This window comes from Pseudorasbora parva, chromosome 6 (genome assembly GCF_024679245.1).
Source record: "Pseudorasbora parva isolate DD20220531a chromosome 6, ASM2467924v1, whole genome shotgun sequence".
Taxonomy (NCBI): domain Eukaryota; kingdom Metazoa; phylum Chordata; class Actinopteri; order Cypriniformes; family Gobionidae; genus Pseudorasbora; species Pseudorasbora parva.
Genome location: NC_090177.1, coordinates 15,454,754 through 15,466,788, shown reverse-complemented (window position 1 = coordinate 15,466,788; position 12,035 = coordinate 15,454,754). Strand labels below are relative to the sequence as shown.

General features: G+C 39.0%; 1 protein-coding gene across 1 annotated transcript; it reads left to right on the top strand.

The window, feature by feature from the left end:
* Positions 1-185: 185 nt before the first annotated feature.
* Positions 186-11,151, top strand: plpbp (pyridoxal phosphate binding protein). Its single transcript, XM_067445771.1, has 8 exons — positions 186-342; positions 1,322-1,429; positions 1,503-1,538; positions 1,618-1,693; positions 1,846-1,986; positions 2,887-3,029; positions 3,755-3,853; positions 10,016-11,151. The coding sequence occupies exons 1-8, from the start codon at positions 253-255 to the stop codon at positions 10,169-10,171; spliced, it is 849 nt and encodes a 282-aa protein (XP_067301872.1). The 5' UTR covers positions 186-252; the 3' UTR covers positions 10,172-11,151.
* Positions 11,152-12,035: the final 884 nt, after the last annotated feature.

Genomic DNA, 12,035 nt, shown 5'->3' with positions numbered 1-12,035 from the left:
TAAGAAAAAAAGTTAAAATGATTGTGCAATTATAGTACATGTTAGACTATCATTTGTCAAATCTTTATTTATGCTGTCACAACACATTACTTTTCGGACCTGTGACTATTTTTTTTATTTACAAACCCACAGTAAAACTCGATTAAATATCGAATCCTCAAAAGAAGCAGGACTTTTATTTTGTCAGAAACTTGACCGGATTAGTCCGTGACGTCACATTGCTGATGTATGTGAGCGGAGCGCACTGAGGCTATGTGGAGAGTAGTGATGTCGGAGGAGGTTGGGAACAAATTGCAGGCGGTGGTGGACCGGGTGAATCAAGCGGTTTCGCGTCGCCCGAAGGTCGGTTTTCATCGGTTCCTTTTAAGCAAGATATGAAACAACAATATCCTTTTGAAATACCATTAAATCATACTATCTATTCGTGTACAACGTGTTGTTATGACAGGGTTATGTAATCTGTTCAACCTTTACACACGCTTGAGCTTCATATAGTAACGAGGAATCATTGACAGCTGATTATATAGGGAATCACTAATACTTTTATTTAACCCAATATATGTAAGAGTATTGCAGAGTGTTTAGGATGATGGTGTAAAATTCGAATAGCGGGTAACTTCTTCCCAAGGAGAAGGACATTTTGTGTGTGAGAGAGAGCGTGAATGCATGTAGCACGAAATTTCTGATTCTAAGCAGTCACGCTCTAGCAAATGAAATCTGCACGATACTACGCGTCAATTACATGCACTTTAAAGTGAGCAAATATATTGCCACATGCAGATTTTAAGTTGGATGGTGTTTGATGGTTAAAGTAGTATCAAAATCAATATGATGTAGAACAGCTGTGAAAGTTTTAGATTATTGTGTTATAATAATGCACATACCATATTTATTTAAAAATCTAATTCTGTTATTTTTGCGCATATATATATATATATATATATATATATATATATATATATATATATATATATATATATACTTATTGATGTTATTTAACATTTATTTTAATCCATTTTATTGTGTTGTAGGCCTATCTAATCATTTAAATATTTAACATCCATTTTAGAAGAACATGTATTGTTCAGATTGTAAGATTATTTTCAATTATGTATTCATTTGAAGCATTTTCCATAAATTACCAGCATAATTTGCTGTTATATGATTAAAGCAAAAAAAAAAAAAAAAAAAAATGCAAACAAACAAATGGGGCAAATAGTACCCCTTAATAATACAAATAAAAATAATAAAATGTATTTCCGACACTGCTCTACAACAATCTATTATAAACAAGTGACAGTATTTTACTTTTCCATTTCAGATGTTACCATGTATAGCCCCGCGGCTAGTTGCGGTTAGTAAGACTAAACCGCCGGAGATGGTGGTGGAGGCTTACAAACATGGACAGCGAAACTTTGGAGAGAATTATGTGAGTAAATAATTAAGTATGCATGCAAGTACATTTGCCTAATTTTTCACATAAAATATCCCATTTTCTGCAGGTAAATGAACTTGTTGAGAAAGCTTCCCATCCCCAGGTATGAAGTCTAGCTAATTTAAATATGTTTGTTTCGTTGTTTTGAGTGATGTCTTGATCTGTTTAAAACTTCTTTGTAGGTTGTGTTGTCATGTCCTGAAATAAAATGGCATTTCATCGGTCATCTGCAAAAGAATAATGTCAACAAACTCCTGGGTGAGCAAAGTCGACTTCGATTTGCGTTCAGTTTGACTTAAAAATACTATAATTTAGAGCATAGATTTATTGTAATTGCTTAGTGCTGTCAGACATTTATAGGTTATTTTTTTGATGCTGATGTAACTCACATTCATTGAATTCAATCACAGGTGTCCAAAACCTGTATATGGTAGAGACGATCGACTCTGTGAAGCTGGCTGAAAAAGTCAACAGCTCGTGGCAAAAAATGAGAGCGGCCAACACACAGAGGTTAAAGATTATGGTTCAGATCAACACCAGTGGAGAGGAAAGTGAGTGTTCTGCTGCCAAACTATTATATCCTATTAACATCAGCTATGAACATTTTAAAAACTCAGTGTCAAATCTTGTACATTTTCATCTTCCATTATTGCTCAAGCCATTTTTTTTAAAAAAGTCACTCAAGCAACTTTCTGATCATGTTATCATTAAAAAAACGATGGTTACAAAAACCTTCTGGAGTGCAACAGTCCAGTTCCGTAAGTCAAAACTCATAATAACTTATGAGCCTTTAAAGACAGACATGCTGTAAGCTCTGATGTTGTTAATCAATGGTATTTGTTAAAGCTACCAGCCCACACTATTTCAACTAATTTATATATAAAACTCATTCAATAAACTGAAATTAATGGGAAAAAATATATTTCCGGAACTGACTGCAGAACTAACACTAACTAATCTGACTGTGTACTTAAATTGAACAGCTGATTGGTTGACTTTAATGCATTACATACCTTTCTATCAAAGTTATGTGACATTATCAAGATTATTTTTTTCTGACACAGTTTAACTCTAAGTTCTTGTGATATTTTATTATCATTTTCTAACTATAGCAATGTAGAATGTTGAAGATGTCTTAATTTCTTTTGGTTTGACTGTTTGTCATGAAGTCACTTGAGATGCTCTGTAGTTTACTAGGTGTTCTTTGTAAAATGTAGAGATTCACAGTTGGGAGCATCATAGTGGGATTCAGATTTGATATGGGATGTCCTATATCAAAAGTTCAAATGTTGTTTGTTTGATTAATTCACTTTTGGACAGAATGATAGTTGCAGTGTCACAGTGGGTGCATGTCTAACAAAAACACTTAAGCATTAAGCAAACTTTTCTCAGTGTATCAGAAAACTGTTTTCCTGGAACCTCAGCAGTCTCTCTTGGATGTTTTTTATCAGGTAAACATGGCCTGCCACCTGATGAGACTGTAAACATGGTGAAACACGTCGTATCTCAGTGTTCTGCTCTTGACTTCGCCGGACTCATGACGATTGGACGTTACGGTTATGACCTCAGTGAAGGCCCCAACCCCGACTTCCAGGTGCGTCAGATCAGCTGGGTCACCAACTGGCTTTGCATACTTGAAACTTCTTATATATTTACTTTTAAACATACTACACTCTTAAAAATAAAGGGTTGGAATCGATGGTTCCTTTAACATCTATAGAACCTTTGCATTGCTTAAAAGGTTCTTTAGGAACCCCAAAAATATGTTTTTAATAAAGTCTCTTATGCTCACCAAGGCTGCATTTATTTGATAAAAAATGCAGTAAAAACTGTAATATTGTAAAATACTATTACAATTTAAAATATCTGTTTTGTATTTTAAAATGTACCTAATTAGATTTGCTGCCGCTAGGGTGCGTCTAGATTTCTAGGCTAGTAACTTATTCTTGTGATGGCAAAGCTGAATTTTCAGCATCGTTACTGTAGTCTTCATTGTCACATGATCCTTCGGAAATCATTCTAATATGATGATTTGCTACTTAAGAAACATTTCTTATTATGGTTAATGTTGAAAAATGAAAAAATACATTTTTTGACGAATGGAAAGCTCAAAAGCACTGAATTGATTAGAAATTGAATTTTTTTTCAACATTGTAAATTTCTTTACTGTCACAGAATCAAAGTATTCATTTTTTCCTATAAAATTGTGACTTCTGTTTATCAGCAAAATCAACTTACGAGAAAACAATTTAGCAACATGTTAAAAGAATGTTACAACATTGTATGCAAAATGTAAATGATTGTGTATGTTTTATGTAGATGCTGTTGAAACATCGTGATGCAGTTTGTGAGAATCTGAAGATCCCGGTAGAGCAGATAGAACTCAGTATGGGCATGTCTAATGACTTTGAACATGCGGTAGGTGCTGCTTTTAAAAAAAAAAATACTCTTCAGTTGTCTGTGCTATCAATGTTAAAGTGCCCTATTATGTTTCTCGGGATATATTACCTTTAAAATAATTAATAATAATAATAATTTGAAAATGGTTGCCTAGCAACGAGGGGGAGAGGACGCTGGCGTTGTCTGTTCGCTGCTTTTCCACCCGATTTTAGTTTATATACGTTAATTATAAACTTTATTTTAATTTTATTTTTTTGTCAGTAACTAGTACATTCAGTCAGTGCTAATTTTGGGACATATTACTTGGCTCTTATCGTCTCGGATAACTCTTCTCGGCTGTTGACAGTTGGCAGTTTGAATGGACTCCCTCATGACAGGAGAGGACTTTTATACATCTAAAACCTTTTTTGTACGGATTTTTACGGTTTTTCTCCTAATTTCAAAGACTTTTACTCACCCCTGCTATCTCTTCTAACATCGGCTGTTTGCTGAAATTGCTGGGAGTTGCCGCATACACTCTGCTATGGTATGGACCATCATCTCGCTGTGCCTGACAGTGTTTCAGCTCTGTGTTTCTATAATGCATAGCGCTAGTCAAAACCTTCCAGCGGCCGTCATGAAGCTTAAATATTCCATCCCACAGCTGCTAAATTTCAACGACCGCACATTTCCGGCGTGCATCGTGGTCATTAAGGAACTTGGACTTCTGCGCAGACGGCGTTACATCCATAGAGGCTCTCGTCGCGGGCTAGTTTATCATCAGCCTGAAAACTCTGCATCAGCCATACCATCCATCTGGACCTCCGTCGCACATCTGCCGCGTCATCACAACAGTTTTGCTCTCCGTTTTGGCAACACGGGAAACACGGGAATCACCGCGAGATCTCACCAATCTAAACTGGATTGCACGGGAAACACCGCAAGATCTTTTAGCACAGCGCATGACAGAAAACGTGGAGTGGATTTTAGTGTTTTACGGCCAATAACGAGATTCACCACACCATCAACGCTCAAAATAGAACTTTTTAATGCACAATCCCTCACAAATAAGTCATCTTTCATCCAAGACCACATCATTGATAAGAGATTAGACCTTATGTGCTTAATGGAAACATGGCATCAGCCTGCAGTTTACGCAGCACTTAATGATGCCTGTCCTCCTGGTTACAGCTATCTGGAGAAAGCCCGCTACACTGGTCGTGGTGGTGGCTTAGCTGTAATTCATAGACAATCATTGGAGCTGTCTTTTCTCCCTCTGCCCACAGTGTCATCATTTGAATACCTTGCTTTTAAATGTAAACCCCCTTTTTCGTTGACAATACTGCTCATTTATCGGCCCCCAAAAACAAATTCAGTTTTTATCTCTGAGATGCATGACTTTCTCACAACACTCTGCGCTACTTCTGCCAACATTTTAATATTAGGAGATTTTAATATTCATGTAGATACCCCCTCCTGCCACCTGGCAGCTGAGTTTCTGCAATTATTGGACTGCCTCAATCTCCAACAGCATGTGGATGGACCCACTCATTCTAGGGGGCACACTCTGGACTTGGTCATTTCCAACTCTCCTCATATTAGAAACCTCTTGGTGTATGATCTGGGTGTGTCTGACCACCAGGCCATCTCATTTGAGCTGCCACGCCCCTCTTCCCTTACCAAAGATTCCCGTCAAATTTGCTTCAGGAACCTGAAAAAGATTAACCAAGACTCTTTAACTACAGACCTTCAGCAATTCTCCTCTGTTGATCTCTCCTCAGTCTCTGAGTCGGTTGACTTCTACAACAAGTCTCTGAGCAGCCTTCTAGATCTTCACGCACCTGTCATAACTAGAATGGTCACCTTCTCGCGCTCAGCACCCTGGTACACCAGCGAACTGCGGAAGATGAAGACGGTTGGGCGCGTACTTGAGAGGCGTCTCAAGCTCTCAGGACTCACTGTTCATAGGCAAGCCTATAGAGATCATCAGAAGGCCTACGCAAGGTGTTTAAGAGATGCTCAGTCACAGTTCTACTCTAGCATCATCAACAATAACCCTGGAAACTCCAAGAAACTTTTCTCCACTATTAATCACATCCTCAAACCGCAAACTCACTCTTTTTCAGAAGCCACAGAAGAGAGGTGCAATAAGTTCATGACCTTTTTTAGGAACAAAGTAGACAACATCCACTTGCTCCTATCTAGCACCTCCGCTCTGCCTGTCCCGTCTGTTGATCCACAGCCAGGGACCTTCCAACATCTCTGCTGCTTCTCCATCATCACACAGCTCGAGGTTGAGGACATCATCAGAAAAATGAAACCATCCACCTGTGCACTGGATCCTTTTCCTACAGCCTTGGTAAAATCTAACCTCAGTGTCTTAAGTCCATTCATTACCAAGATTATTAATAATTCCCTCCAGGCTGGCCATGTTCCTTCATCTCTTAAAACTGCTATCATCAGACCACTTCTGAAAAAACCTACTTTAGACCCAGATGTTAATGACAACTACAGGCCCATCTCCAACCTCCCATACCTCTCTAAGGTGCTGGAAAAAGTTGTTGCTGCACAGCTTCAGGTCCATTTGGAGCATAACCATCTTTATGAGAAATTTCAGTCTGGTTTCCGCTCAGGACACAGCACAGAAACAGCCTTGGTCAGGGTCACAAACGATCTTTTGATGGCGGCAGATGCTGGTTCCCCATCCCTTCTCATCCTCCTGGACTTAACTGCAGCTTTCGATACAGTTGACCATAACATCCTCCTTCACCGTTTACATTCCACCATTGGTCTCTCTGACTCGGTCCACAACTGGTTTTCTTCTTATCTCACTGGGAGAACTGAATATGTTGCGTTAGGAGAAGCTACATCCCTGTCACACAATGTCACCTGCGGTGTCCCTCAAGGCTCTGTGCTCGGACCCACCCTGTTCATACTCTACATGCTCCCCCTTGGCCGTCTCATCAACCGGCATGGGATTTCTTTTCACTGCTATGCTGATGACACTCAACTTTACTTTAGGACAAGTTCATCTCCCTCTGCTGACCTCACACCTTCCACTTTGATCACTTGCCTGGATGAGATAAAGGCGTGGATGAAGCAAAACTTTCTGCAGCTAAACAGCTCCAAAACTGAAGCTATCCTAGTCGGCACTCCACTTCAGGTCCAGAAGTCCGTTATCACCAGCATTGCTTTCTCTGATCAGGTCATTCCTCTTTCCACTTCAGTCACGAATCTGGGGGTCAGAATGGAATCACAGCTTACTTTTGAAGCGCACATCAATCACCTGTGTAAGACCTCCTTCTTCCACCTCAGAAACATTGCCAAACTTCGTCCCATTCTATCACTGGCTGATGCGGAGAAGCTTGTCCATGCCTTTATCTCCTCCAGGCTGGACTACTGCAATGCGCTCCTTATTGGCATCCCTAGCAAAAATCTCCAGAGGCTGCAGTGTATTCAGAACAGCGCTGCTAGGATCCTCATGAGGGTGCGCAAATACGACCATATCACCCCCATTCTAAAATCACTCCACTGGCTTCCTGTGTCGTTCAGGATCGAGTACAAGATCTCTCTCCTTACCCACCAGTGCATCCATGGTGATGCTCCCTCCTATCTCAAGGAACTCCTCACCACACAAACAGCCACTCGTAACCTCCGCTCTGTTTCGCTGTATCGCCTCAAAACTCCCACAGCCAATCTCCGTACTATGGGGGATCGGGCCTTCTGCTCTGCAGCCCCCAGTCTGTGGAATGCTCTCCCTGACCACCTGCGGACTCCACAGACTATAGATACTTTTAAGCGTGGTCTTAAAACCCACCTTTTTAGCAGAGCTTTTAATTGACTTTTAATTGACTTGCTACTTGTTTAATTTATTTTATTTTATTTTTCGGTTTTATTTATTTATTGTTGTTGATTGTTTTGTTTTTGTTTTTAAATTCTGTAGCACTTTGAGATTTTGTTTAATATAAAGTGCATTATAAATAAAATTTATTATTATTATTATTATTATTTATTATTAAAGCAGTGTGTAATATAGCTATTTGTGATTGTAAAAGGTCTCCAACATTTCAAAGATGAAAGTGAATGATAAATGGAGTTATTGTCTTCCAAAAGAAATGATTTCAAGTGCCTGAAATGCGTTTTCAGTAATTCCAGTCTGTCTTCTGCTCCAAATGATATATGTTTGTAATCATTTTGCATAATGCCAGCCTATGGTCTTCATTGGATGCCCACAAACGTTGTCTACTTTGACCGGCCCTCAAACACATGCAGCTGCTGATGAAGCTGGAAGAGTTTGGTTTGTGTTGTCGACATGTCGTGAATAAGCTGTTTTCAGTGCTAGGGTGTACCGTGCCCAAGCGCGTTTGACCCCCAAAGCCCAGTTTGTTTAACAAGTGGTCCATTCGTTTGGACTCGAGCGCGGTTCGCATGCAGTGTGAGCGCTAAAAGTGCCAGAGTACGAAAACAGCTGTGCGCTAACTTTCATCATTATGACAGAAAACACTGAACTATTACTACGTGGATACACTTTTCCATTGAATCAAGTATATTTAGGTTTATAACGGTCCTGATTCTCACCTTATAAATGATCAGGAATTACAGTTTGTGAGTAAAGCTGCAAATTCCTCCAAAGTCAGCTGCCTGCGTTATAATCTTAAAGGAAGTGTATATAAGATTGTGGCCAAAACTGACATATCAGGGCCATTTTATGTTTAATTGAAATACATTTCTTATGTACAGTTCCTTTATCCCTAAAAAAAAAACCCTGAACTAGCTAATAAAGCTCTTCGGGCTCGCTTGAAAATCACAAGCTAAAACAGGTTAGATATAAACTTTGCAGGGCAGTGGGACTCCAGGAGCAAGGTTGAAGACCAGACGTCTATTTAACTGTTTCAGACACTGTTCAATTTCTCATTAATGCAACTATCTAATCAACCAATCACATGGCAGTTGCTTCAATGCATTTAGGGGTGTGGTCCTGGTCAAGACAATCTCCTGAACTGTAAAATGAATGTCAGAATGGGAAAGAAAGGTGATTTAAGCAATTTTGAGCTTGGCATGGTTGTTGGTGCCAGACATTTCACAATCTGCTCAGTTACTGATATTTTCACGCACAACCATTTCTAGGGTTTACAAAGTATGGTGTGAAAAGGGAAAAACATCCAGTATGCGGCAGTCCTGTGGGTGAAAATGCTTTGTTGATGCTAGAGGTCAGAGGAGAATGGGCCGACTGATTCAAACTGATAGAAGAGCAACTTTGACTGAAATAACCACTCGTTACAACCGAGGTATGCAGCAAAGCATTTGTGAAGCCACAACACACACAACCTTGAGCCCCATCCGCTGGGCTACAACAGCAGAAGACCCCACCGGGTACCACTTAAAAAAGAGGCTACAATTTGCACAAGCTCACCAAAATTGGAAAGTTGAAGACTGGAAAAATGTTGCCTGGTCTGATGAGTCTCGATTTCTGTTAAGACATTTAGATGGTAGAGTCACAATTTGGCGTAAACAGAATGAAAACATGGATCCATCATGCCTTGTTACCACTGTGCAGGCTGGTGGTGGTGGTGTAATGGTGTGGGGGATGTTTTCTTGGCACACTTTAGGCCCCTTAGTGCCAATTGGGCATTGTTTAAATGCCATGAGCATTGTTTCTGACCATGTCCATCCCTTTATGACCACCATGTACCCATCCTCTGATGGCTACTTCCAGCAGGATAATGCACCATGTCCCAAAGCTCGAATCATTTCAAATTGGTTTCTTGAACATGACAATGAGTTGTACTAAAATGACCCTCACAGTCACCAGATCTCAACCCAATAGAGCATCTTTGGGATGTGGTGGAACGGGAGCTTCGTGCCCTGGATGTGCATCCCACAAATCTCCATCAACTGCAAGGATCTATCCTATCAATATGGGCCAACTTTGCTAAAGAATGCTTTCAGCACCTTGTTGAATCAATGCTATGCAGAATTAAGGCAGTTCTGAAGGGGAAAGGGGTCAAACACAGTATTAGTATGCTGTTCCTAATAATTCTTAAGGTGAGTGTATATAATGAGAGAATTCAATTGTTTTTGGATGAATGCAACCCTGTTGTAGACTAACAAAACAAAATTATAGCATAATGGGGCACTTTACTTTATTGCAAAATTGCTTTTTATCAATTTAATATCCATTTGAAATGTTTCTCCTATTAGATCGAGGTTGGATCCACCAACATACGTGTCGGCAGCACTATTTTCGGCACCAGAGAATACCCCAACACCCCGAGTCCCAGTCCAGAGAAAAAGCCAAAGGTTGTAAGCGAGGAAGCAGCCAGGAAAATGGACCGGCTCACCGTCACAGAGCATTGAATGATGAGGGGGAAAAGAGGTTGCTAAACTAAATACTGGACTTCTTGGGCTTTTTCCCAATGACTGGGCTCACCATTCACCAGTCAAGGGCCTTTAATATGTCTTAACTAATGCTGCTGACCTGGTCTTCTGTGGCAAAAGAAGTGTAATTTAATAACTGGAATAAGAAATTTACTTCCTGAAGGTGTTTTTATTATCGAAAGATCTCCTGAAGTGTCCTCCAACCCTTTTGTCAAATACTTAGCCTTGATTTTGCGATTATTTTTAGCAGATACAGGGTCAGCACATGCTCAGTTTTGTTGTGCCAATCGTAGATGTGAAGTATTATTTCTGTCATTTCAGTCAGATTAGATGTTATCAGTTGTAACTCATTTTAACATCTAATTAAATCTAGGATATATTTTTGTTGCTATAAGTGTGTAGGTATATTTTATAGTGGGTCTGTGTATTGTTTTGTTTGAAATCATAAATGTAAATATGAATAGCACATTTATGGTATTGCTTCTGTATCCACTTGTTGCTGTGAAAGCTGTGTCGATGAGATGTGTCGGACTGCCGTGTGTGTTGTCATGTATTTCATGTCGTAATTCATGTCACCCTAAACACTGGTGTTGAATTTAGCACTAATCTACAGCCACACTGGTTGCGGTACAGAACATAGAAATGTGCAGAGAGAAACTGTTTTATGGACTTGCTGAGGGTCTAAGGCCAATTACTATGCAAGAGAGAGATTCTTAGATGCTTGTTTAGAGGAAATATTCATATCATATATTTTTTTTTAAGTTTTGGATTAATACACGTTGAACTAATGGATTTACTGTTTGTGGTCAGTAGTGAAAAGCCAAAACAGAAATTATAACATCCTTTCTTTTTCCTAATCAGTGTGACGAATAACATCTTGTATCTTGTCAATAGATAGTTGAATTGTAGATATTTCATTGATTTAGGTGAGTTGAGCAATAAAATAAGAGAAAATGAAATGGTTTGTTTGGCTTATAGAGATATTTCATTCTTTTATGTATATAGTATATGTATAGTTTTATGTGTATAGTGTAAGAAGTCACTCACCAAGGCTGCATTTAATTGATCAAAAATACAGTAAAAGCTCATTGTTAAATATTAGTATACTTTATAATAACCATTTTCTATTTTAATATAGGCCTATTATACAATGCCATTTATTCCTGTGAGGGTAAAGCTGAATTTATAGCATCATTACTCCAGTCTTTAGTGTCACATGATCCTTCAGAAATCATTCTCATATGCTGATTTTCCTGCTTAAGATTTTTTTTAAAACTTCTTATCAATGTTAAAAACTGTGGTGCTGATTAATACTTTTGTACAAACCGTGATAAACAAGAACGGTCCGGATTCTTTGATACAATGAAAGTTCAAACGAACAGCATTTATTTTAAAACAGAAATCTTTTGTAACGGTATACATGTATTCACTGTCCTGTTTAATCAAATGAATCCATCCTTGCTGAATAAATGTATTAGTTTAGTTCTGACACAAACATTTTACATGGTAATGTACTGGCCAGTGGCCATACTTGCCCATTGGCCTCTGCCCATCATGGCCTCCTAATAATCCCTACACTGATTGGCTTTATCACTTGGGCTCCTCTCCACCATAAGCTGGTGGGTGTGGTGGGCGTTCTGGTGCAATATGGCTGCCGTCGCATCATCTAGGTGGATGTTGCACATTGGTGGAGATTCCCCAAATGTAAATTGCTTTGAGTACCCAGCAAAAGCGATATATAACAAGCAAATTATTATTTATATATGAAAGATTAAAAAAAAAAATTATCCTATCATAAGTGAAATGCATTATGCCTCTCATTCATGAAGGCCAACAATATTGG

Excerpts from the sequence above, each read along its gene's own strand:
- plpbp (XM_067445771.1), top strand. The coding sequence starts at position 253 with ATGTGGAGAGTAGTGATGTCGGAGGAGGTTGGGAACAAATTGCAGGCG. Across the intron at positions 1,430-1,502 it reads GAAACTTTGGAGAGAATTAT|GTAAATGAACTTGTTGAGAA; the intron begins GTGAGTAAATAA and ends CATTTTCTGCAG. Across the intron at positions 3,854-10,015 it reads CTAATGACTTTGAACATGCG|ATCGAGGTTGGATCCACCAA; the intron begins GTAGGTGCTGCT and ends TTCTCCTATTAG.